Source organism: Cavia porcellus, unplaced genomic scaffold (assembly GCF_034190915.1).
Source record: "Cavia porcellus strain 051 isolate PalLab524CR breed Dunkin Hartley unplaced genomic scaffold, mCavPor4.1 scaffold_24, whole genome shotgun sequence".
Lineage (NCBI taxonomy): Eukaryota > Metazoa > Chordata > Mammalia > Rodentia > Caviidae > Cavia > Cavia porcellus.
In genome coordinates this window covers 25495999-25523827 of record NW_026947507.1, presented here as the reverse complement: position 1 = coordinate 25523827, position 27829 = coordinate 25495999, and the positions used below count along the sequence as shown (strand labels likewise).

Sequence of the window (27829 nt, the reverse complement as noted above, 5' to 3'; positions counted from 1 at the left end):
TACAGGAAAAGCTCCGCCCTAGCCCGCCCTCGAGGCCACGCCTACTCCAGCGGGAGGGGGCGTGTGTTCCGCGAGTCTGCGCTTTGGTGCGCTGGCACAGCTGCTCGGAGACACAGCAGAGACCCCAGGAGACAGATTTGGGTGAGCTAAGATGGTTCGGCCTTCCTTCTCAGGCGTTTTCTGTTGCCAAAGTTGAACGTATACTGCTGCCGTAACTTCGGCCAGAAATTTATCATCTTCCCTCCCTACCGTACTTTTGTTACTGGTTCATCCCGGGATCTCCCAGAAATGACTCCCACCGTTTCCCTGCAGTGCAGTCCCTGAACCTGCAACACCAGTCCGTGGCGGGATTTGTTAAGGCGGAGGCTTAGGCTCTACCCACATTTATCAATCAGAACCTGCATTTTTAATTAGATGTCCCGGTGATTCCTATGCACATGGAAGTTTCAGAGGCACTGCTGCATCGCAGCCATCCTGGCAAGGTCCTGTGCCTCATTCTTGAGACTGATTCTGCCTCTGTTTACTTTTCCCTCCTTTTATATTCTCTTTTTGTCATTTTGTGGGACATATCCTCCAGTAGTGCCCCTTCGCACTGAGATACTGCACCAGCTCTTTTATTTTTATTATTTTAACATTGTTTTAAGCAATGTAGCTGTTTGAAACAAAAATTGAGACAACTCAATAGAGGAAAGAGTGAACACCTGTGAATAAAATCCAGCCTGTGTCATTTTGAATTCCACTGAAATTTGGCACCAGAGTGAAACTGATTTAAGGCCAAACCCTCTCCTTAGTGCTTGGAATCCCTGCACCTGTTTCCCTTCAGAGTCCACCAGCAGCTCTACAGCAGAGCTTGCTTGCTTGACAGTGGGTCTGCTGAGTGGCCCCCCTGTGAGTCCCAACACCTCTGATAGAGTCTAGTTAATGACAGCAAAGGAGCCTTCCATGGAATAACTGGAATCCCAGGAGGCATGCATTTGCAAGAGCATTTTCTCTGATGTGACAGTACCTTCCCTCTCCAGGTGCAGGTACTCTTCCCCCACCGCCCAAATCTTGCAGGTCTGAAACTTTCTTCTGGCTAAGCAGTGGATTCTGGGTTTAGAGCCGCTTTTAGAACATTACTGACCCCTGCAGTATTTTAGTTTCCAGTATTATTGAGAAACCCTATGCCATCATGAATTTTACTTTGTCCTTATCAGTGGCTAATTTCTTTATATGTCACCTACTTTTGTTTCTGGTTTTTTTTTTTTTTTTTTTTTTTTTTTTTTTTTTGCCCCTCAGGAAATTTTAGGGTCGTTTCTTCATTCCCAGTCTTATAAAACAAAAAAAAAAAAACACGTACCTTGATCGTGGGTCTTTTTTTTTTTTTTATTGAACTCACACTTGGTTAGCTGTTTTCAGTCTTGATATATATGTTCTTTAATTCTGGGAAGTTTTCTAGTATTATATATTTGATAATTTCTTCTGCCCCATCCCTCATTAAGTTTCTTCTTTTTCAGAAATTCTTCATATGTTAAACTTTTTGACAATTTTTTGCTTATCTATTCTATTTTTTTCTCTTCATCTTTTTATTCTACTTTCTGTGTGACGTTTTCAACTTAGGTGGCACTATCAAATTATTTTATTGCTTTTATTATACTTCCATTATATGTGATCATTTTGTTTTTATAGTACTGTGTTTTGCCCCCAGAAATGCAGCTTGTTTTATGTCCAAAGACCTACATTATATGGTTTTTAAACGCTTTCTACATAATTGCATTGATTTTAATTCTTCTGAGTCTTTTTTGGTTGGCTGTTTGGCTGGCTGGTTGATTATTTTTTTTTCTTTTTTCTTTTTTTTTTTTTTTTTTTTTTTTTTTTGTCTTTTTCGTTTTTATCGGTATCAGGGATCGAACTCACGACTGCCTGCTTTCGAGGCAGGCACTTATGCCGCTGAGCTAAATCCCCAGCCCCTGGTTGATTATTTTTATCTTGTCTCTGTCCATTATGCTACAGGCCTTCCTCAACTTGGGTGGCCATCCTTGCTCTTAATTCATACGTAAAAGTGATCATCTCAAAACTGCATTGGGGACTTAGGCACAGCCTGTCAACTGTAGATAATGGGGTGAATGATAATGGGGTAAGGACCTAGATGTTTGCTTCCAGAGGGTAATCTTGCTTTAGAAAATACCATTTTCTTGGAACCCAATGGAGAAAGGAGGCTGGGAATTTTAAGAATTTCAGTAAACTGTAGTCCAGAGTCTTATACAGAACCAACAGAACAATAACATGTTTATCGTCCTACCTAATTATCTGTCCATCATTAGTTGACATGAGATGGGGCTGAGAAGTCCCACAAACTGTTGTGTGCAAGCTGGAGACCCAGGGAAGCCGTGCTGTGATTCGCAAGCCAGGTTGCTGATGGAGAGTTGATGGTACTATTTCCTGTGTGACCCTTGTAGGTCTGAGAACTTGGACTTGGGGCAGGAAAACATGGGTAACCTGTTGTGGATTGGTAACTGATGCTCAGCTTAAATTCTGCTTAACTCATCAACATGGTACACAGCGTGAATGGCCCACCGAGGGCTGTTGCCAGCATAAAAAGAAAACATGGCAAGAAAGAGAGGCATTGTAGTTTCTCCTAAGTGGTGTTGTTTTGGAGTCATTGGTTCTCCTAAGAAGCTTGTCATGCTGGCTCCCCTGATATGAACTTGGCTATTATCATCGGAGGAGCTCAGGACCTTGTTGCTGAGAATGGCTGCGGTTCCCTTTGGGGGAGGTCTGGTCCTTACCTGGAGCATCACTTTCTGGTTTTCAAGGGGAAGATGTGTGCTGTTTAATCTCCAGAGGTGTGTCATGCTGGCTTCCTGAAATGTATTTGGCCGTTCTCATCGTTGGAGAAGCTGAGGACCTCATTGTCACTGAGGGTGACTTACGAAAGGGTGACGTATGAACTCCTCAGGGGAGCCCTGGTTCTTAGTTTGAGCATCACTTCTTGGCTCTAGTGCAGAAGCCTCAATCTGCTAGCGCAGATCCTTTACCCTGCTGGCACAGGCTTTCTAGCTTCCGCCACTGACTTTTGGACCTTCTCAGAGCAGATCTGTAAAACAGACTTGAATGAATCATTGTCGTGGGCTCTAGACCTCTAGCTGGACTCATGAGAGGCATTGTTACAGGCTCTAGGTTTTCAGCTGGACTCAGGCAAGACATTGCTATGGGATCCTGGCTCTCAGCTATATTTTCTAGGTCTTTAGTGCTGTGGACAGATTTCCTGCACTTTCATGTATTTAATTCTGGGTGACCATCATAAAGTATTATAAATTCTGTATCTTGTATGTAATTGTTCTCCTTGCAACCCTTGACTACTACATAACCCAACTCAAGAAGTGTAGTAACTGCCTGACAAGCAGAAGATTGTGAGTTCGATTCCTGGAACCAAAACAAAAACAAAAACAAACCAAAAAACAAAAAGCCTAACAATCATCCCTTCTACCACCTTTCATTCACACTTTCAATGAATTGGAATTTTTAGCCAGATATTTGGACAGTCTGTGATCTAGTCAAACTGACATGTAAAATTAACTATCACACAGACTTTCACTTAAACCACTGTTCTAGTATGGTGTCTTCACCTTCAACTGTGTCTGCTGTCTCTGACTCTGTAGTCCTCCTACCTCAGTATCTCCAAAAAGAAATAATTCTGCAGCTCCCTGGTTACAAAGGGGAGATTTTGTGAGAGGAGGAAACCTAGAACGCTTACTGATTCTGGGTTTTTAGCGTCTCATTAACCTCAGACCTTGTGTATATTGTGGGGGCAGGGGTGCTTCCATTCCCGAGTGAGGTTCTGTGATGTTAGCTTACTTTGAATTGTCACCTCTGAAAAGACTTGGGTTGCAGCCTTCTTTGTCCGCTGGTCTGGTTCTCACTGGACCATGTATTTATCCTGTACTGTGTTTTACTTCCTAGAGCTGCCACGTCGAATTATCACAAATAGAGTGACTTAAAACAACGGGAATATATTCCACATAGTTAGGAGGCTAGAAATCTGAAACCAGAGGTCAGAAGATTACTTCCTTAAGGAAGCTCAAGAGAAAATCTGCTTCATGCTTCCATTTTAGATGGTAGTCGTCAGCATCCCTTTGCTTATAGGTGCATCACTCCAGTCAGTGCCTTTTTCATTACATGTTGTTCTCATGGATTGTCTCTGTCCAAATTTCCTTTCTTCGTACAGGAACCAGTATTAAGTTAGAGCCCATTCTGCTCTGGTACTGCCTCATCTTGGTCACATCTGCACAGACCCTCTTTCTCAGTAAGTTAACGCTCCATATGCCTTTGGGAGAATACAAATCAACATATATAGGTTAGCTCCTAAATTTTTGTGGCCAGTTTTACATTACCTCTTCTCTTGTTTTCTTTTTGTGGACATAAGTGACCCTCTACACCCCGCCATTTAAGCTTTCTTTTACCTTTGTTTTTGTAAGGTTAAGGATTGAGGGCAAGTCAGTGTTTATAATATGCTCTGCTAACTAAAGAGTTTATTATTACTGGCTTTTCTAGTTGAGTCATACGAGGTGGCAATTGAAATGTGAAAATTTATACTCATTATGAATACTTTGTAGTTCAAAATTAAAACTTTGCTGCTCTAAGTAATAGTCCAAGGTATGAACAACTATTTCAAAGAAAACAAGAGACATTATGGTAGCCACTGTTGATTTCCTGCTGTGTTTTCTGAAATACTGGGTTATTTAGATTTAAAAGTTACTGGACTTACTCCGTAGATGATGAGATGTTAATGAAATATATATTTATAATATGTAGGAAATGGAAGCAAGAATTTCTATGTGTTTTTTAAGGAGTTACTGATTATAATATTCGTCTAACTTTAATCTCTGGTCAAAGATAGAAAATTTTAAAGGCGTGTGGTGGACTGACAACTGGTAGTCAACTTGTAACACTCAGTTGAACTGAATCAGCATGGTTCTGGGTGTGAAGGCCCACCTGAGGATGTTGCCAACAGCATAAAAAGAGAACTATGGAGGAAGATGGTACACTGTTGATTCTCCTAGAGAAGCTTGTTATGCTGGCTTTGCTGATACGAACTTGACTGTTCTCACCACTGGAAAAGCTTGGTCCTTGCCGTTGCTGAGGGTGGCTGCGGTTCTATTCAGGGGAGCTCTGGTTCCAATTTTGAGCATCACGTCCTGACTCCGGTGCACATTCCTCAGCCTGCTGGCACAGATCCTTCATCCCACTGGTACAGACTTTCTAGTTTCCACCACTGACCTTTGGGCCTTCCCAGTGCAGATCCTGATACAGACTTGCATGAGACATTGTCATGGGTTCTGGGCCTCCAGCTGGACTCATGAAGAACATTGTCATGGTCTCTAGGTTTTGGAGATCATTGAGGCTGAGTACATGTGCAGGGCTGTCGTATGGCCCAGGCATGATTGAACTGAGAATGAGGAGACACCTCAGGGGGCAAGATAGGCCACAGCTGAAGCCACTTAGAGACTTTCTGGATAGTTTTTCTTAATTAGCATTGTCTGTTGCTCTGAGGGGTCCTAGTACTCGTCCCAAGATCTTGCTCAGGTTTCCTCTACTGTCCACTCAACTCCTTGCTTGTTCTAATTAATTGCAGGCTGCCCAGGATCAGTTGGCCGGCCAACTGAACTCTGCTGAGGAATTTAGTCCTCCTGCAGCCCTAAAAATTATGCCATTGTCTCATTCGTTTGGGCCTTTGCTGTGCACCCTTTTGGGGGATTGGGAATCTAGGCACAGACCCTAACATCTAGGTCTTCAGCTGGACTTGTGCAGGATGTTATTATGGGATCCAGGCCCTCAGCTGGATCCTTTGAGTCTCTGATGTGTGGACAGATCTTCTATACTCTTGCATCTAACTCTTTGGGTGTCCTATAAATTATGTGTCACATTAAATCCTTTCCTTTTTAAATCTTGACTATAAAAATACTTCTTTCCAATCTTTTATATGCTTGGAAGATCATAGATGTCATATATATCTTGTTACTAAGCACTTCCTTCATATTTTCTGTGAGAACTGACAAAAGACAGGACAAGGTACTACTTAGGAGTTCAGGTCTTAGAGTAGCTAGCTGTCAGCACTGAAATCATTTCAGGGCAAGATGACCATGTGTGGCAGTACAGGTACGAGGAATTACAGGGTTACACAGTTCAATTCATAAGGCTCTCTCAATGGTAGAAACCATTCATCTTAGCAATCAGAAATAGGTAAGTCCCTGTGAGAAAGGTTGTATTAGTCATTTTCCTGTCTCTGGGACAAATTCCTGATCCTTATAACTTAGAGAAGATGAAGTTTAATTTGGCACATGGGTTTTGGAAGTTTCAGTCCATGACTGGCCTGCTCCATGGCAGAAACAGCATGCAAAAGTATATGGCAGAGAAAAACTGCTTATGTCAGGGCAGTCAGGAAGTAAAGAGAAGGGGCCAGAGAAAAATATGTACAGTCTACGTCACAATCCCAGTGGCTCACAAAGCTCACCTCCTAACAACATATGAACTCCTCAGTGGATTAATTCCTTGATAAGTACAGTGTCCCCACAATCCAATCACCTTCCTAAAGCACCACTTCTGAACATGTGGACCTTTGGGTGACAGTGTAGCAAAAGCTGTTGCCCCTCCCTGGAGGTTAATACCAGCTTTCAGAAGGCCCAGACCCCTGCAAGGGCACTCAAGATTTTCAACCTATCCTGTAAAAGATAACTCTTTCTAGGGGCCTTTGACAGTAGGGGGCTGAATTATGGCATATAGGTGACTGTGTTAAAGTAAGTGTTTGAAAGGGTGAACCTTTGTATAAATTTCCAGATTAAAAGTCAACAGAAGTTTCAAGGGTAGCTGATCCCAGCTGGCTACTATAAAGAGAAGCTGCAAATGAGCTGTACCATTAACCTTTGACACCATAATTTGATCTATCTGGGTCAACTTGACCCTAAAGAATCATGCAACGGTGACCCAACTATTCTACCCATCACACTTAATCCAGATTGGCAGTCCTGGATCTATGTGCCTTTGGTTAGCACTAGCTGGATGACCCAAACATGCATTTGCAAGATTCCAGATGTTTCTCAGTCTTCATATTTACACTGGAAAAAGAGTAGAGCCAATTTAAGCATCAATTATATGTCAAAATTATTAGGTACAGAGAACCCTTTCTAGACCTCATCACAGTCCAGGAAGTTTATATTTGTAAACCCATGGAAAAGTTATTGGAATTCCAATAAGTTTAATCTATCACTTCCAGTGCAACCCACGGTGAGAATAAAGACACTAAGACATATTTATAGTTATGGGGAGCCAAGGGGTTCCTAAATCCAACCAGGATGAAGGTTCGTCAGAACAGAGGCCTTGACCCAGGGCCCAACCCAGACTTTGTTAATTCATGAAGAAGGGAGTGATTTAAGGATGAGTGACTGAGAATGGCAGGAAAAATGTAAGTGCTATGTACTGGGGTAGGTAGGAGGCTTGAAAGCATCTCTGCAATATGCAGAGAGAAGAATATGCAGGAAGATGAATCTGCACAACACAATTGAGGTAGCTTCTGATGTTTTGGGGATAGTGCTTCAGTTTTGATATGTAAAGCTTTCTGCCCTGGAAGTCATGGCCTCTTATCTCAAGGCTTTAACCCAGCTGACATCCCTGGAGCCATGGCTCTTCATCCCACCTGACTCACCCATGTTTTTGGGAGTCATGGTGTGGGGAAACAGCGACTGTCACCTAACCTCACAGGTTACACATCAGCACCTCAGCCAGCCCTATTTACATTGCTTAAAGCCAATTGAAGGGAAAAGGAGATGGTTTAGCCAGCTCTGTGCAAATCAGTAAATGGAGATAGGGCCAAGTTTATCCAAGTTAGAGATAACTTCTCTTTGTTCAGGGAGAGTCATCCCAGTGGTGCTGCACATTAGGCATTGGAAATACTGAGATGTTACTGTTGCTGTGTCCTAGGAAATTATAGAGTGTACTGAAGAGAACAATAAAGGCAGCATAGTTAATATTCCTATTAATCACATAAATGAGATATAAGAATTATATGTCTCTATCACATCCCAAGCTTTTAGACCCACAGTTCCTGATCAGTCTTCCCCAAAGAACTGCTATAATCATTTAACTCTTCAAATACAACAGAGGTAGCCTGTTCTAAAATCCAAGCGAATACAGAATATTATTTCTGGGAAATAACAAAAGACAAAGGAGTATACGTTGGGGACCATGCTCAGTTAATACAAGGAGTTTACTAGTTGATGACAGAGCGAACATCAAAAGCAGCAGCCAAGATCAAGAGCTGGGAAAACTGCCAAGGAACAGGAGATGGGAGCTTGGGGAGCAGTTTCGCTAGAAGGATCCAACTAGAAATTACTGCTGAGTAATATTTCTTGGCAAGATTACTCACCCCTCCAAGTTTTTAAAATTTCTGAATATAGCCAGGCATGGTGGCGCATGCTTGTAATCCCAGCACTTGGGAGGCTGAGGCAGGAGGATTGCGGGGAGTTCAAGGCTAGCCTGGGTTATAATGTGAGTTCAACACCAGTCTGAACTTCATAGTGAAACTCTGTCTCAAACAAAAAAATTTCTGAATACAATATTATGTATTAATTTTAGAATAGTACAGTAAAATGAGAACAAAATTAATTACCACCTTGAAGCAACCTTACCTATTATTTGGTTGAATACAAATATGTGTTTTCTACACGTTCTTGTATATTTTTTACATAATTGAGATAGTACTATGCATGAGAATTTATATTTGGTATTTAAAATAAAGCTTTGTTAAATTGTTAATTTGTTAATTTGTTAAATTGCTAAATTCTTCATCAATATTTTAGTGACTACATAAATATACCATTGGCCAGATGTTTTGATAATGTACCTAACTCTTCATGATAAATTTTCACAATTGTTCATTTGCTATAAATAACGGTGAACAACATTTTTATGTATTAAGCTTTAAAAGTATTTTAGAATGTTAGCTTAATTTGGGCTCTCAGAGGGTTATTTGAACCCAAAGTAGAAAGAAATTTTAAGTACCCTGATACATATTGGCAAATTGTTTGTAAGGAAGGCAGTTTGATTTTGAACAAAACGTCACAAGGACCATTAATGACTTACTATATTACTTAAAAATCAAGTGAATATCTAAAACTGATCAGCATATTTTCATCCATTCACCTAGCCATCATTTAACAAGTATTCACTGAGAGTCACTCTTGTATGAGGCACTGCAGATAGGTCACTGTGAGTTCTAAGTGGCCCTAAAATTATTTAGCTACTGTGCACTACCCTGCCTAGAATTTTAGCATTTCATTACACGCAGACCATCTGGAGCTCTTTCTTGAGGAAGGAGAAGCCAATTTAAAAATTATCCAGTTCATGCATCTTTTGAAAGGTTACATCAGCATGGGAGAGGGGATGGCATTTGCACTGGTGTCTGTGTATGGGGAGAGGGAGTCACAGGCAGGGATGAGCCAGGACATCATCACAGTAGTCTATGGGAGCTTTGAGCTAACATGAGAAAACATCATTAGAAACTGGGCCAAGATTGACAGATGTTTGTACAGATCCTCAAATGCTCCTCACCAGACATGATATGAAATTCAGTAAGTCAAGTTTAAAATAGTATTTTTTTCTGTTCTTTCTTAGTTTTGAGCAGTATCTTAGATAAACAGAGACCTGCCAAATAAATTAAATAGAAGAGTCTTTTTTTCATTTAATATTTTGGGAAATTAGAATCACAGAACTAGGCAGTTTTCCTTTTTATTAGATGAATCTATTTTCCTATTTCGAACATAGTTCCTAAATCCTATGCCTTTCTCTTTGGTAAAATACCACCACAAAATTTATGAAAATGACTTTAGATGCTGTCTGCAAAAGAGGCAAATTCTGTTTCTTCCATCCGTAGGCATTATTTTCTCTTTCTTCAGAAATGTGTGTATGTCATAGGATTGTTTATTCCCAGGGCTCTTTGACACAAACCACATTGTCATGGCTACAGCTGCAGTAAAGCTGCTGCTTCTATGTTTTCTACTTAGACCAGGAAGAATTTGCTGGATTAAATTAGCCACGGGAGGGCTCCATTGCAGTTTCTAGGAAAAAATAAAACAATAATTCTGCAGTTGTACTTTCCTGGCACACAATTTTATCTCTGCAGCTTTCATTAGGCCATACCTATTTATAACAGTTTAATAAGCCAGTACCTGTAGCTCAGGTACATTTACAACAGCCGTTTAAAGAATACCAGAGAATTTTCTGGAAACCTAGAGAATGTTTCTTATGGGAAACAACATAAAAATGAGACCTGAACGATAAGCTCTAATTTATCCATTTTGTTTTTATCTCAGAAATTCACAGAAATGGCTTATATTCAAGATACACAATTTATGGATGTCTAATCTACTTACAGTTTTGTGTTACCATTATTTTGCTGCCTGTCAACTGGAGACTTACCATAATCCAGTCTGACAGGCCGAATGGTAGTCACATGTCTTTATTTCCATCTGTAGCAGTGCTTCCCACCATGCCTGCAGGATGATAATAGCTACTACAAGAAGAAAAGTATAGAATTTCTATGTGAAACAAAACTGAACACAAGTTTTTAGTGAAGGATTTACCAGTGCATCACTCTGCATCTCCTAGAGTGACATTTCATCTACTTTTAAAAGCTTGAATCATTGGATTCTTTTTGTTTAGGGGCCAAAAACATGATTTTAACTTACTATGTTAAAAAAAAGCTGGAAAACAGTAAAAAATTTTGAGGCCACTTGTACTTAGAGAAGTGGTGAAAAGCACATGGAAAATATCAGCTGTATGTTTGATGCTTTCAGAATTTCCCCTGGTCCTTCGTTCACAGAAGTTATGGGAACCTCTACAGACGTTAAAATGGCAACCAGACCCAATAACAACATGGACCCTTAAAGTTTTCAAGTTCTAACTCATTCTTTCTTCAGCTATTAATTGTTGCACTCATAGTTTTATGGTTCATTTAATTTACGAAAAAAAGCACAATGGCCCAAGGGTCTAGCCAAATGGATGGGGGCAAGATTCCACACTCAGGTTTTAGTGATGTTTTTAATTATGTGGGAGGATTAAAAGCACATAAAGTGTTATGCTTTGTCTCTAGATGTCCCCTGAAAGCCTCATGCAGTCATAGGTGGAGCTTTGTCAGAGCTGGGTGGGTCTGAAGTGTGTGATGCTGGGATTAAGAGTGTGTGATTACTAAATCAATCCACTGATAGGTTTGGCACTGCCCCTAATCCAAGCAGCCTACATACAATATAAAAGGGGCAGATCCTATTAAGGTCTCTTGTTGCTTTACTAGTCTGCCTGCCATGAACTCTTCTCCTCTGCCAGTAACCCTACCTTGGAGCCATATGATTATAAACTGAAAGCTCCACAAACTGTGAGCTAAATAATCCTTCCCTACCTTAACTTTGGGCATAGAGTATTTTGTCTCAGCAATGAGAAAAGAAACTTAAGCATGAGGCTAGACTTTAGTTCCAGGGTAAGAAATGGTCACATAGGAGAATGAAGAAATGTTACTTTGAAGGAAAATCATCAACCCTTATCATTGTATAAGGACTTTATTAAGCAAACATAGCAATAAGCAATATACACTTTTCTTTTAAACAAAAGGCTATCCTTTGACTAACTGGTAGTTTATATCATGTCTCCTAAGAACCCACTCATAAGTGATTAAGTTTTTCTGAACAGATGAAATAATTTTTCTTCCATTTTAACAGGTCTCCCTTCCAGATCATGGCACTATTTTATTCCCTGATATTGTTTGTTCTTCCTCTCTCATCTCTCTCCTCCCTTCCCTTCCCCACCCAACACACTGAAAAATTAAAGCAGTTCTTCCTGATGGAGATTGTTGACTGATATTTATCTAGGTTGTAGCAAAGGAAAGCTGTGCAAACATCTATGACAGAACTGTGCAGATAGAATTCCTTCTCACATGGAAGTTGTCAGGTGAAATCCTGCTGCCAAAATAAAGACCTGGGCTTAAGAGAAACATCATGGGATTAATACTAGAGCGAGAATGCCAATTTGAGAAGTATTTGTCAAACATGCTTTTCTTGAATAGTTCTTAGATCTGGAGATAACTGAGTCCCTACTGCTGTATCTACCTCTTAAAGAAATTATTTCCTTGATTCAAAAATGGAATGTCACATTAGTTTATACTAGTGGACCATCATTCACCTTTCTTTTCTGTGTGTCTCTGGCTTATTTTCTACCTTCCATTCTGGAAAGTTCCCTTAGGGATCTAGACAATATCATCATGGACAATTTGCTTAGTATTGCTAGGGTTTAATGTTATTATTTGTAACTGCAGATAGTAATACTACTTCATAAGGTTATTGTAGGGATTAAGAACGAGTGTGTACAATAGTGTATTATTATTACTATTATAGAGATCCTAAATTTCAAATTCAAATCCCCACTTCCTCCTCATAAAGTCATCTCCAATAATCCATGGTGGAAAGAATAGTTTCCTTCGCTAATATTTTGTAGTACATATTATTCTCATTACCAGTAGGTCCCTTAATACACACATGGTCTTATGGTCTGGTTACTTGTATACTAATTTTCTCATGTAAACTAGAGGGAAAGTTTTTGGATTGTAGGGAGTAGATGTTACTTGACTACTGCAGAGGTCATGGAAGTCTGATCCGCTCCTCACAGAGAAGGGGAGAGGCATTGCTATGTAGTGTGCAGTTCACTGCTCTCCAACTGTCTTGACTGCTGCATCGATGTGGATGGTTTTGATGCTCATGATTTACTTTTCTTCCTCTTCCATCACCAGGTGAAAGACTGATCTCATCCTCCCTGGCAAAACTGCTTTTGCTTTGTGGGCTCCCAGCCCAAGCTAGCTGCAGGTACTTCCATTTACTGAATTGTCAGAGTTCTGATTTTTTTTCAAATTTATATTAGATTTTTAAAAAAAATGTTTCTATTGGAGGGCAGTTGTCAGTTGCCATGATATTCTGTGTGAACACAAGCTCTTTTGCTACACGGTGTGCTTTCAGAAAGTCACCTCACTGTATCTGCCACGGATTGCTCTGACAACTCTTGTTCATGTTATACTGCTAGCTTGCAAGCCCTTGAGGTTTTACCATTTATATTAAATTCACCTGAAATCTGCTTGAGACAGGTGCTCACAAATAGTTGCATGTAAAATTATGAACCCACATTTAAGCATTCAGTATTGTCTTGGGGAGGGAAAGATGCATTTTGAAGGCTGGAGAAGATAAGAAGACTTGTTTTCCGTTTCTGCTTGGGGACTTGGAGTGATATAAAAATCAGGTTTATAGCTGGTCCCATGGCCAATCAGAAAATAATTCAAGGATATCTGTTTTGTTATTGTTCTCTCTCTTCTTTCTTCTGTGTCTTATTATTTTCTCTCTGATCACCATAGATACATGTCAGTCTCTTCTTTAGAGCCTTGCTAGGGTTTGTATATTCTGCCTAGTACCCCTATTCCAGATTTTTCTGTCCTTTTAATCTAATATTGCAGTGCTAAAAGAACCTCTAGGAAAGATGACTTACAAATCAAGTTGTTAGGGAACGTTAACCATACAATTTGGGACTTGGAACTGTTTTGAAATTGTGCTGGAAAAGATAAACTTGAAAGATGCTTGTATACTAAGGGTTCCAGCTTGAGTTAATGCCCCCTAGCAATTGTTCTCTTTGGGAATTTGGTTTGAAAAGAGATTTCCTTGTGGGTGTCTAAAGGAAAGAGAATGCCAAGGAACAAGTGGGTGTTTGTCATGCGGTAATATTTAGTGTGCAGATTCTAGAGCCAAGGGGCTTCGGGTCAGACCCCAGTTCTACCACTTTAGCCACTGGTAGCAACCTTGGACAAGTTGCTTTTTCACCTGTTTCCAAGTTTTATTTTTGGAATGGGGATAGTTGTAGTTACACGACTCTCTTGGGTGTTCTGAATTAATTTGTAACCTACTAAAAGCAGTGCATAGCACACTTTATATGTCCTGTAAATGCCAGCTCCCAATAAAAGAAGTGTCATGAAATCTGTTAACTTTCAGGAAGTCTCTCTGGGGCTCTTGCATCTACCTCTTTTTACAATTTTCTTCCTGGACTGCATGTTTGTTCTCCTAATGTCTGGCTTTTAAACATATTATTGATCTCATCCTGGAAGATCCAGAAACAAGGTTAAGAAACTGTTTAATTTTTGCTACTGTTCAGGGTTTGTGTTTTTCTTTATTGGGAATGTCATTTCAAATATACTGCTTTTGTCCTCTATATTCAGTGCTACTAATAAAGTCACTGCAAAGCCTGACACAGACATCTGTAGAAAAGCCAAGATAATGCTGGAGCAATGATTGGTGCCTCTATGCTCACTGATGATGTCACTTACTTTAATAGGTGTCATCTCAGTGCCAGGAAAGCATGGAAAGACCTGGACACGCTTTCCTCCTGAGTTCCCTGTTGAATAAATGAGCTACCTCTTGATGTCTGGGGATCAATCTGCTCAGTCAGGGTAGACCTATGATTAGCATTTTAGAGTTTGTCACTTAATTGTTTCTAAACAACTGCTTTACAGGAGTTATTGTTGTCTTTCCAGATGAACATTTCTTGAGGCAAGGGTCATTTTATGTTTCTTTGGTATTTCTGAAATATTTAGCAGGGTTCAGACTATAATAAAAGTCTAATAAGTATTTAATTGTTTCTGTTTTAAAAAATAGAGTGATGGTGTAAATATGTTTTCTTTTCAGCTCACCTAGCTTCCTCATATACTATTTCAAAGGTAAGAAGAGAATAGTCCACCTATTCACCTTACTTATTCTGTAGGACTGTGGCTGGTATGCCTTTTCTAAGTATTAGGATAGGTATGGTTGCCATGTTAACACTACTGAAATAAGGAGTGGAGATTTACAGGGAAACCATTGCAAGAAAGCAAGTTTTCTGTTCCTAAGCTTTCATATATTCCTAAGCAATGATAGTGAAAATATACAGAATGCAATGGTAATCTGAGATCAGAGTAATCTCAGAAAAATGTGTTAAAATGATCATGCCATAGAGCACAATGTAGAAATTAAAAGTAAGACTCTATACACAGATTCTTATTAATTTATACAATAAATGAAACTCCCACAGGAGGATGTGTGTTAGTCTACCAAGGCTGCCACAACAAATTACTACAGACTGGAGCTAAAACAACAGAAGTTTATTTCTTACGTTTCTGGGGCTAGAAGTCTAAGATCAAGCTGTCAACAGTTTCTTCTGAAGGCCCTCTGCTTGACTTGCAGGCGGCTGCTTTCCTGCTGTGTTCACACTATGTTAAGTAACAGGGACATAGAGCCTGACTTCTTAAAAGCACTGACTCCTCGCTTAGGCCTGCAGATGTCCAATGGATAGCTAAGAGCAGGATGAAAGCTTGGCATGTCTGCCTTCATTTTGTATCTGTCTCCTGTCCTACAGTGAACTTTGATCAGGTTTCTGCTTAGCTCTGTGTATTGATCACTTAGGGAGTGTCCTAAATTTATCTCACCTGTCTCTCATTCCCCTTCAAGACTGCAGATACTAAAATAAGAATAGCTAAGATGTTTTCAAGGTTCCATAAACAGGGAATGTTGTGAGCATATCACTAAATGATGGAACTGCCTTGATAAGCAGGAGCAATTACCTAATGACCGAAACAGAAGGTGCCCACCTAAGCAGAAGCAATCGTTTTATGATGAGAACCAAACTGCCCCTACAAGCAGTAGAGATTCTCCCAAGCCATCAGAACCCCAGAACCACCAGCCCTGGATTGCTGAACTATGCATACTTCTTGCCCCACCCCAACTTTGGCTGTCCTATATAATAATTCTGAAATCTAACAAGTATCCTCTGAAGACAGGGCTGAGGACACTTGGGCCCTTTGATCCTTCCTGCTATGAGTATTCATAGTAAATTCCTTTCCTACTTCACCCTTACATTTTCTGTTTGATTTTTGCGGTGAGTGGCCAGCCTTGATATTCTAGGGACTCCCCCCGCTATCCTCACCTGATCTAGGAGTTCAGTAACAGTTATCTTTCTGCCTGTGCTTTCAGTATCTCATCTCATGAAAAATAAAATAATATTGCTAGTGTTACTGGCCCACCTTAACTCATTTTAACTCCAAATATACCAAGACCCTGGGATGCAGAGATAAAGTGCTCCTCCTGCACAGATGAGATTACAAGCAAGCCCCCGTCGATGAAGACTTCAGCTGATTCAACACAGACTACGATCTTGCAAGCCCTCCTGAACCTTCCCATATTGCAGGGGTAGAAGCCTGACTTTTGTGTCACCGTGGACCAGCCATTAGACACAGCCTGCCGTCCCAACTCTCGAGATCTTGAGTTGTTTTTTTCTACTGAGAACGACTGTAAGACAGGCTTCTAGTGATGTGGTGAGCTGTGATCTGCCAGGTCCCCCTCTGTGGAAGGGGCACTCCCATGGCTCATCACATTGTCTACAGCCTCTTGTGCTCTGCTTTTCTGAGATTCTGCTTTAAAATCAGCTACTGCACAACAGATTCCAGTTTGTGTTAAATAAGTGAATGCAGTCATGATTCTGTAATCTCTGTTTGACTTGTGCAGTCTTCCTCTCTTCTCTGAGGATTGCTGGTCTTGATTTACTTTCCCTCCTGAAGACTAATGTGAGGTAGAAAAATATACCAAAATCTGAAAATGAGTCACTCAATACTGCATCTTAAGCGAGTGGAAGAACATTTATTTTCTGCTCTAATAAAGAGAATTTTTCCACTTTATGAAACTGAAGTGATAAAGATTTTTGCTTCTGTGTGGGAACTGTCAGAACAAATAAAACAATTTTGTTTTCAACACTGTCCTCTCATCTACCTTTCAATAAGGAATTACTGAATTAATCCACTAAAGTGCACTAACATTTTTGTTCACTTCCTCGTATTTGTTTCTTGTTTAAATGGAAATTAAGTTTTCTCCCTCCTTCCTGTCAGACACTTCTGTGGGAAATTCTCCAGTAATGTCCTCAGATGATCCCCCATATTTGAATGCATTTTCATCAGCTGAAAGACTTAGTTTTCTTATTTAAACTGATTTTAACTCTCACATAATTTAAAAGGCTGGTGCTTATTTAACAAACCAGAAGATGTATTCTTCTTTGGGGCCAGAAAATCTATTTTGATATCACTCCAGTGACAGAAAAATTTGTGATACAAATAAGCAGGAAATTCAAAGTAACATTTGTCATGGTTTCACATGCCATAAATCTTTCAATGTATATTCATACAAAGTATTTTTATCTTTACAGAAAAATACATGCATTTTAAAAAAATTTTCTTAATCTGTGGACTAGGTTGCTCAGTTAGGTTACATTGGGTATAATGCTTAGGAACGTATGCTCCTAAGCCTAAGTCTAAGCCTAAGCAGTTCCTTGAATTTTCAGTGTAATAAATATTGATTTCTTCATAGGTTGATTGTCTCTCATTATCACCTGGTACTTGTGCTTTTTGTGACTTTGGGAAGTAGATTGGTACAAAACCCAGGAGGCCTTAGGAGCTCGAAGAATGCCTTCTGGTATTGGCTTTTTTGGTCAGGCTTTTATTTTAGTGAAATGTACTAAGTTGAAGATTATTCATTGTTTTGTTGGGAGTCATCTTTATACCTCTTTTCTCACACCTCTTTTTATTTCATTATCATAGATTGTTTCTGTAACCCTCAAATATAATATATGCAATCTTATTCCCTCCTACTATGTCCTCAGGTACCACCAGCTTCTAGTCAGGAATACTCCTTGCTTCAACACTGCAGTTGTCTTCTGAGGCATGTTCTTATCTTTGTTCCTAGTGTCCTGCAATCTTGTCTGTACATGCAGTGTGACTGTGTCATGTTAGCAATGTACTTGACATGTTTCATGAGTTGACAGTGCAGTTAGCGTAGTGCCCAAAGCACAATCTGGTCTGCCAGGCCCTGCGTGAGTTGGCTTATGCTAACAGAATGCCCTATCCTTTCTTGCCATATTCACCTTGGTTGTGTTCTTTCAGTTCCTCAGAGGAATCAAGTTCATGCTAATTCTTAACTTTGGTGTATTTTGTTTTTCCTATTTGAAATAGTTTCCCACTCTCCCTTAATCTTGCAAATTCTTTATCAGTCACACCTTGGAGAGGCCACCTGCCAGATACAGTCATCTACATTAAACCTCCCGGTCATTTTCATTTACACTGATTGCCACATCCAACACCAGCATCACTACATCTGTCCACACCACAGTTGCTCTGTGTTTAATACTTGTCTTTGCAGGCACACTTCTGAGCCAAGTCTGTTTTGTTAACTGTTGTATCTTCAGTGTTTAGAATAGTACCTGGACATAATGACTGCTGGAACAATATTTATGAACTGAAAATAGTTTTTGAAACTATGGCAGAGTTTACCAGAAAGGTAAATGAAAGGGGACTTTTCATTTACATCTTTTGGATCTGAAGCTTTTCAGATGAATAGATTGGGCATAAGAATTTGAATACTTTGGAATTCCACCTGTCAGTTGTAGGCTGTTATTCACTTAATAAGTTGCTGTGGTCAAACTTCCTTCCTTGTAGAAAAACATATTCCTGAATTAGAGAAAGTATAAACACCATTTTGAAGTCACTCTTTGCAATTTTAATCCTGGATACATCCATAAAAAACACACAGGAGGCAAAAATATTCATCTCATACCCTGTAACTGTTTTTCCCCACAACTGTAGCAAATATATGGACTATAATTAAAAAAAATTAATATGCAATGAATAGAATAGGACTAAACTGTCCAAACTCTAGATTGCCAATGATCTTTTAAGCCACAAGAGGGAGCTGTTTAAACTCGTCTTAAACCTAAGGAAACAATCAAAAGATGCAATTTGGCAATAACAGGGTTGGCCAGATGGACACCTATTTATATGATATTGACTCCGGAATTCCATTTATTTTTAAGCTACAAAATTTTCAATTTTTCTTATCTGCAATGCAATTTGCATTTTAAATAGCGTTATTAAAGGCAGAGGATTGCTTTGCCTTAAGATGTTATTCTAAGTCTCATTTAACTAGTGTAGAAAATGCAAGTCTTCAGTTAGGTAACAGAGATGATAATTCCTTTCCAAAAAAATCTATTTTGTAAATATATATTAACAAACAGCCTCATGAAGAAATAGCTTTTCTTTTAAAAATCACCACTTCCTTCAATAGTTAATAAGGTTTTAAATATTTGAATATATGACTGATAACTTTTCCCCATTTTTCTTATTTTAAAGAGAATAAAACCAAACAAAATAAAACAGAATAATGCCAATCAAAACAAAGCAGTGAAAGTTATATAGGACTTCAGGTACATTACAAGGTAATAGAAAATCAACAATGGCTACCATACTGCTTTTTTATCTTCAGAATAGTTGTCCATCCCATCAGACCAACTGATAACTCTTAAAAACAATAAAATGTAGTTGTGACATAAATATATACCTATCATAGATCCAGCTATACAGTTAGCAGCAGCTATCAGCTCTCCTGGTCACCCTGAAAATGTAGTAGAATTGTCTAAATGATCTAGGGGCAGAAGTATATTTTTCTATATTGGGGCTCCCAAAAAGCAAGTTGTTTGGGTTCACCTGAGCAATAGTAATTACATGAGTAACATCCTTAGATTACTAATAAAATCCAGACTCTGTGCATAAAATACTGTATTTAGATTAGCTCATTAATTCCTTACAAATCTGTGTGATACCTACTATCACTGTTTTCATTTTAAAGATGAGACAAAGAAAGGTTAAGTGACTTGCACAGGCTATCAAGTGAGGGAGCTGGAACTTGGATTGCCTCCAGGTTTCTAAATGTAATTCTCGTCAATTGGTAAATCTGACCTTGAGTCAAATCACCAGGGGTCTGGGTGAGAAACCATCCTGATTTTGAACACCATGATTTTCTTCTTCCCATCATATGTTTTGTCCTAAGAGGGGAGAGGAAAGCTGTGTCTACGAAGATTGTCAGTTAATAGGAAATGTGAGAAAGATGATGGCTTTTTGCTGACTCACTTGTGTGATGTCAAACCTTATTTTCATAAAGACAGTCTTTCTGAATCATTTAATGTTAAAAGAGTAGCTACTAAAATATTCTAAGACAGATGACTTTTTAAAAATTCCTGCATTTTTCTATAGTAGTCCTGGAAGCTGAGTGTGTTTTGAGTAAATATTCAAATATGTTCTATGAGCAGAATCTTAAAAATCATCTGCCCAGCTCAGGGTGGAGCTTTGGATCATACAGGGAGATAGAGGTTTCAGAATCCTGCTTTTTAGTCCTTACTCCTTTAGTACTACTCTACCTGGGGTCTTTAAATAACATTGTGTGTTTTTCTTAAAGCATTTATGGGAAAATGTGGATTCCAAGTATAAAAGTAAATGACCCAATTTTCATCCTGCAATCTTTCATAATGTCTCCTCAGGTCTCCACTCAAATTTTGCTTATGAATGTATTACAGAAGTTGAAAGAATTCTTACCACGAACTGAAAACCGTACTACCTTAGGATTCAGGCATTTTCTGTTTGCTGTGGTTTGAATATTGTTCCTGTCCCCCTCAAAGGTTCATGTGTTGGAAAGTTGGTCCCCAGCATAGTAGTAATGGAGGTGGTCTGTTGTTTATGAGATGGGCCCTTAGGTCAATTAGAGGGATGCCTTTCAGTAGGATTGTGGGTGTGCAGTTGCTTTTTCTCCTTCCTGGCTTCTTTTGTGATCCTTCCCTCACCTGGCTCTGCACTCTATGCTATTGTTACCTGCCATAGGCCTCTGTCCAGAGCTCAGGCCTGTGTTATACCTGCAGATCCTTGTGTTGAATAGTTCTTCGTAAGTAACCAGGGTCAAATGTTTATAGGAGAGACGAAAGCTAACACACTGTTGCTCATGCTTTAAGCATATTTTTAAAAATTGTATTTCATATATAATATTTGTGCTTTTTTATGGGACATAGTATAGTATTTCAATGCATGCTTACAATACGTAACAAGTAGATCGGAGTAGTTGGCATATCCATCACTTCAAACATTGGTCATTTCTTTGCATGGGGAACATTCAACATTCTTTACTAGCTATTTTGAAGTATACAATTAATTGTTACAACCATAGTTATCCTACTGTGGTTATCTTATAAATTTTGGTGGTTAACCAAGTCCAGCACCTGGACCAAGACTGCAATACAACTTAGACTTTAGAAACCAGTTCAGATGTGACGGCAGGCACAAGAAGGTTCTATATAATAGGCTAAGGCTCGAACCTCAGTCGTACCTCCCACAGGGCTGCCATTAAAATACAGGCCATTTGATCAAATCCAAATTTTAGATAAACCACAAATAATTTTTCAGATGTTCTAAATATTACACAGGAGATATTTATATTTAAAGTTACCCACTGTTTATTGGAGATTTGACTTCAAGAGGGTATCTTATGTTCATATACTCATTCACTGGTCAGTTGGAGCTTAGTGGTTAAGAACCAAATCATTGGAAAGACTTGCCAACTGTAGAATCTCAACAAATTCTCTGTGCTAAGTTTCTTATCTGTAAATGGGTATAATAGAACCCACACACCTAATAAGGCCACTAATAGGATTAAATAAATGAATGTATTAAAGCACTTAGCAAGTGTTTCAGTCAGTTCAGGCTGTTCTAACAATACATACAGATTGAGTAGCTTATAAATAATAGAAATTTATTTGTCATAGCTCTGGAAGCTGGAAAGTCCAATTCTGGCATCAGGAGATTTGGCATTTGGTGAGGGTCTGTCCCAGGGGTGGTATGTATTGGCAGAAAAGGTACAGGGGCAAAAGAGAAAAGGGTGTTCCCTTCACCTTCTTTTATAAATGCACTAATCCCTTTCAGGAAGATTATAACTTTTTCCTTCCCCACAGACCCTTTCATACAAGCTAAGTACCTTTAATTAGCAACATGGGGACAGAAGAGTTTGGGATTTTGGATTTTTTAAAATTTTGGAATATTATTTGCCTATACGTTGTGGGATACCTTGCAGGGAGGACCTCAGTCTAAACATGAAATTCGCATATGGGTCATTATATACCTTGCAATCAAAGCCTGAGAGAAATTTTATATAATATTTTTAGTACATCTGCATTTAGACTATGACTGATCACATGAAGTTAGATGTGGAATTTTCCACTTGTGACATCATGTTGCCACTCAAAAGCTTTCAGATTTTAAAGCATTTTTGAATTTCACAATAAGGATGCTTACCTTGTTCTATTACATTAGGAATCAGGTTTCAACATAGGAATTTTGGAGGGACACATGCATTCAAATAACAGTAACTGAATACTCAACAAATGTTACTTTTAGAGATGTTTTGCATATCTGAAATTGGGGTAACTGCTTTCTTTATATATCATCAGAGCTCATTCTTTTATTTATTTTAAAAGACTGTTGAGATCTGAAGATATGATACCTTGTCCTGTGACTAATGAGGATAAATTAAGAGAGAAAGAGAGAGAGAAAGGGAGGGAGATGGAGAGAGACAGAAAGAGATTGATCTATCTCTTTTTAACACTCTAATCATGTACACTTGTGGTTGGGCTTATAAATTAAATTTGAAGATTCTAACTCCAGGCAGAGTAAGTAATGTGGCCAAGGTCAAACCACTCCATGATATATCCAAAAGTAGGACCTATTTCTTGGGTGGTTGACATTGAGGATTCACGCAGTATAGGGTTAAAGAGCCTTTCATTACCTCTGGCCACGTGGTGGGTTACGTGCCTGTGTCTCTGTGTCTCTGCGGTTCTCTAGAAAACTGGAAACCTTCACAATTCCCAGGACAATTGGAAAGGGAGTGGCTCTCCCTCCTTGGTGTGGCATGGCAACCAGCCACACAGCTCCCCAGAGTCTCCTTTCAGGGCAGTGCATCTTCCCAAAAGGCTCATTCACTGCTGGTGCGGGCGTCCACAGATACAAAGGGAATAGTCGTTGATGTAAGGGTCCAGATAGGTCAGAGAGGTAGTTGCATATAAATTCATGATCTACTAATTTATATTAGCTATTAACAGCTTAGAGATTGAAAGCCTGAGAACATTGAATTCTGCAGCTACTAAGAGATATGTGCTTGCAATATAGATGAGGCTTTGTCCTGTCATGATTTTTTCACTTGGAATTCACAAAAAAGAGGACAGACAGAAACAGAACTTTTCTCTCCATCCTATTGTTTGCTCCAAAGATTGCTCTGCAGGGCCATCAGAATAGAGCAAGACAGTTCTATTCAGCAAAGACTAAAAGAAAGGAAAGGAAAGCTCAGAGCCAGTACCAGGCTTGGCTTATTTAGATGGAAGCCAGATGGAGATGAAGAGCAAGGTCGGACAGGAACAGCTACTTCCTGTTGTGGATGTACGAGTGGCCTACTGTTGGAGCCAGAAGACATGGAGCCTGGAAGGGAGGCACAGCTATTTAATACACTGCAGACAACCTGTCGGCCTACAGAAAAGGGCAACAGAGCCTAGAGAATGTCTGGAGAGTTCTGTAAGGCTCTATGTCTGTGTACTGCAGAACTAGAATTACAGCCTTATCCTCTTGTCTCTCTAAATATTGTTGGTTTCCTGCAACAACCACCAAATGTCCTTCCGTGAACGTCAAGGTAAAAATTACTAGGAACTTAAGCCTGTGGAGAGAAGGAAGAATGGGCCACACTTGCAGGGCTGAATGTACCTGGGAAGTGGACAAGTGTTTGGGATTGCATTTCAAGTGCTGCTATGCCTTAAGAGTCAGGATACATGGTGTCTTGTTTATTTGTTTTTTGTTTTATTTTGGTAACAGGGACTGAACCCAGAGTCTTTATAAGGATCTACATCCTGCCCTTTTTATTTCCTATTTGGAGACACAGTCTTGCTAAGTTGTGTGAGCAGGACTCAGACTTGTGATCCTAATTTTTAGCCTCCCAGAGTACTAGCATTAGGAGAGTTTTAAAATTCAGTTTATCCCTTTTATGAAGTGTGTGTGTGTGTGTGTGTGTGTGTGTGTGTGGTGGGGGGAAGGAAATGGTAGGAAGAGACTGGACCGGGAAGGTTTCAGTGAACACCATAAGGAAAAAGCTGAAATCGAGGGATGTGATTCCTGCCTGAGGAGTATTTATAAACCAGGTGGGGAGACAGAACAATCACAGGCACATCCGTGAGGGGGTGACTCATTGTGTGATACTCTGCCAAACGCTAGGCAGTGCTTTAGGAAGTACAAGGATGGCCCCTCTTTCTATGCTCAGATGAACCAGCTTCTGTGAGTCACTCCAGCAACGAAAACTGTTTTGTGTCATTAAGATGCTGCATGTGACTTAGGAGGAGACTAGGTGTCATAAATATATAGGTTCCTAGTCAATAAAAAGGAAACTAGCAGTTTTAAGACAACTTTTTACAGTTTTGGAATTCTTGCCCTGAAATTGCGACCAAGGTAGCTGCTGTAACAGGAATATGTTGCAGAATATTTTTCCAGTGACACTACAGTTAGGGTTTTCCTTTTTCAGTCACGTCTCAGATGTCTGCTCTTTTCTCTCTCATCTATTAGGTCCAGATATTTATTTGTAATGTAACCCTTCGGTGCCATTTTAACAGTAGTTGGAGATGCTATGCTGTGTGTTCTGTGTTTCAGAGATGAGACAGAGGCGCCTTTTCCCTAAAGGAGCACATGGCGCAGTGGGAGATGGGAGGGAGTCCAGGAAACAGAGGCAAGAAGACCGATTCCTTTATCTCAAGGAGAAACGTAAATAATGCTACAACACAGGCACCACAACATGTGCTGTGTGCCAGCTGGGGATTGGATCTGCTCTGGGGATAGCCTCGGGGAAAGAAAGGGAGGACTGGGAAAGACTACACATGTGGATGGTGGCATTTGAACTGGTCCTTGAAAAATGAATAGTCACAAAGTTTCAGAATGGAGAAGTCTGTGAGGGATGAATGAATAGCCTTGTTTGACTGTAAAGTAGGTTGCTTGGGGGAGTTGGTAGAGATGAGATAGAAAAAATGCCCTGAGAGAATCCGGGAGGAGGCATTTAAATTTAAGTTAATAAGCAATGGAGAAGCCCTGAAAAGTGTTGAGCAGAGGACTCATAAGCAGGCTACCATTAGCTGCTGTTTTTCTATGTGATACCTTTTTGTTTGCTTTATTTTTCTTGAGACAGAGTCTTACTGAGAGTGCAGCCTGACCTTGAACTCACTATATAGCCCAGGGTGGCCTTGCTCCTCCTGCTTCAGCCTCCTGAATGATGGGATTACAGTTCCGTGCCACCATGCCCAGTCTCTAGTGACACATTTTACAGAAAGGAACAAATGTCAGAAAATCTGACACAAGGCTGATATGGAGGTCATACAAAGAATTACCACATTGTGCCACAGAACGAACTAACTACTGTGTCTTATACTTTCTGTTTATCACTTCATATATAGATTTTTTTTATATAGGTAGTTTTAAGTCACAACTTACGGTATATCAAATGAAAATGATACCCAACAATGTGAAGGAGTCTCAAAAATAGTGCTCCAGGCAAAAGGAGCCAGATATTGTGTGAATCCCTTTATATGACATTCTAAAAAAGTCAGCCTACAGAAAGGCAAAACATAAACGCAGTTTCCAGGGGTCAGGGGCTGGGACGCCTGACCACAGAAGGGTCACAGGACTTCTTTGGGAGTTGGAGTTGTTTTGTATCCTATTTATGGTGGTTCGTACAAGACTCCATACATGTGTTATAGTTCACAGAATTAAGCATAAAAAATTTTACTATGTGTAAATTTAAAACATAAACAAGAAAAAAGGTTTCAATTGTGTCTAGGTAATTTTCTGGAGATACATTTTTGTGGCCCAATTCTTAAAAATCTAGTGATTTCTTTGAATACACATATTAATACAGTTATAATTATATAAACATAGATATAGGCATAGACACAGTCATTCTTTCTTATCCATGGAGATTGGTTCCAGGATCCCCCTGAGATACCAAAATCCATGGATTATCCAGTCCTTTATATAAATGGCACCATGTTTGCATATTACCTATGTACATCCCCTCATATACTTTAAATCATGTCAGATTATTTATAATAACTTGTTGGGAGCCGCAGCCCCGAGCCCGGTCGCCTCACTTGGCGGACGTGAGGCCTGTAGTAAAGAGTAAAGCCTGAGGTAGATTACCCCTCCCATCGAGCACGTTAGTTTCCTGCTTACCGCGTAAGCAACCCGCTCAACAATATAGTCTGCCTGGCAACTGATGATGTTAGCCAATCAGCTTGCCTTGCTCACTTTAACATGATTGGACACTGTATCCGTATATATACTGGTGCCACCCCTGGGGGGGAAGAAGAAGCCCGGAAGTAGAAGCCCAGAAGGAGCCGCGGGGAGCGGACCAAAGGAGGCTTCGGCTGGGAGCGATCCCAGGGCAGGCTGTACGGAGAAGAAAAATAAAAGAAAAGGTTGTCCACTGCCAGACTTTGTCGTGTGTCCTTCCTGCTGGCCGGGAGCGGACATCGACATTTGGTGGCCCGCACGGGGACTGATCACCCCCGAGACGTGACAGCGGACAACGCTCCAGTACAGAGCTGCGAGACAGGTGAGTTGGGGATAAGCCTGGGCTCTGGGTGGCGCGCACCTACAGGGCTTTTAGACTCCCCTCAGGCTCACGTGTAAGTGGCGGATTCCTTGGGCCTCACGCGGTGAGTAACATATTAAAAAATGGGAAACATGCTAGGTAGTAACATTAAGAGCGAGGGTGGTTGTGGAGAAAGCTCTCAAGAGCTTACAAAAGTACGCAGGGTATTTGAGCAGGCCCAGTCAGGGAGCTCCCGAGAGGGGCCCGTCAAGGGGAACAAAGATGCTAAGGAGAAGGACGGGGCTCTAGCCTCGGAGTCGTCTGACTCCGAGGACGAGGGAAAGTTAAATGGCAAGGAGGCCAAAGAGACCAGCTGTCAGGAGCCTAAGTCGCTCGATAAGGAGTCGCAGGGTTCTTTCCCAGCGTTGCGCCGTGAATTGCGCTCCGCTCAACTTGGTCTGCGGAGGAGTAGAGAGCTCCTGAGCGCTCCCCGGCGCGAGAGGGAGGCGAAGCCTTCCGCCCCACCTTGGGGGCTGTTCCCGGAAGCGATCCCTCGCCACGAGGCGGCCGCCCGGGAGCTCCCTTCCTCTTCGCCAGAACAGGAAGTGATGCACGGGCCCCCATTTTCCGCCCAATCACGGCCGCCGTCCTATGCTTCGCCGCTGGCGGGTCGGTATTTTTACAGGCGGCTTTGGCAGGGGGGACGTTTGTCTCATGAGGTACATCCACCACCTGGGATAGATAGTGGCCCCTACGGGATATTTCCTGTACAAGTAGCTATGGGCCAGGGACGTGATGCATGGGAGCCTTTTGAGATAAAGCAGATTAGAGAACTTAAAAATGCAGTTACAACCTTTGGGCCGACTGCGCCTTACACCATTGCCATGCTGGAGAACCTGTCTTCTGGGCCCCTCACCCCCGCGGACTGGATTCAGCTGGCAAAGGCGTGTCTGCCCTCGGGTAGTTACCTGGATTGGCGAGCCTGGTACGCAGAGTTCTCTGCGGAGCAGGCTGAGAGAAACGCCAGTCGGGGAAACCGGGGGTGGAACAAGGAAATGCTTATGGGAGAAGGTCGGCACGCTGATGATCAGACTCAGTTCCCCGGCGCTGTCTATGAACAAATCAACGCCATAGGGCTCCGCGCCTGAAAGCAGGTAAGTGGTGCCGGAACAGCCTCCTTGTGTCTTTCAAAAATAATTCAGGGTACCACAGAGCCATTTGTTGACTTTGTGGCCCGAATGCAAGATGCTGCCGATAAAATATTTTCTGATCCG

The 27829-nt window shown here is 40.6% G+C and overlaps 1 protein-coding gene across 2 annotated transcripts; it reads left to right on the top strand.

The window, feature by feature from the left end:
- Positions 1 to 28: 28 nt before the first annotated feature.
- Positions 29 to 27710, top strand: LOC134472685 (igE-binding protein-like). Of its 2 annotated transcripts, none has more exons than XR_010042616.1 (2): positions 29 to 141; positions 2796 to 8641. XR_010042616.1 is itself a non-coding variant. In XM_063234758.1 (2 exons), the coding sequence occupies exon 2, from the start codon at positions 26699 to 26701 to the stop codon at positions 27701 to 27703; it is 1005 nt and encodes a 334-aa protein (XP_063090828.1). In that variant the 5' UTR covers positions 59 to 141; positions 24626 to 26698; the 3' UTR covers positions 27704 to 27710. The 2 variants fall into 2 exon arrangements, 1 of the variants encoding a protein (XP_063090828.1); XM_063234758.1 differs by lacking the exon at positions 2796 to 8641 and adding an exon at positions 24626 to 27710 and having other exon boundaries at positions 59 to 141.
- Positions 27711 to 27829: the final 119 nt, after the last annotated feature.

Excerpts from the sequence above, each read along its gene's own strand:
- LOC134472685 (XM_063234758.1), top strand. The coding sequence starts at position 26,699 with ATGGGAAACATGCTAGGTAGTAACATTAAGAGCGAGGGTGGTTGTGGA.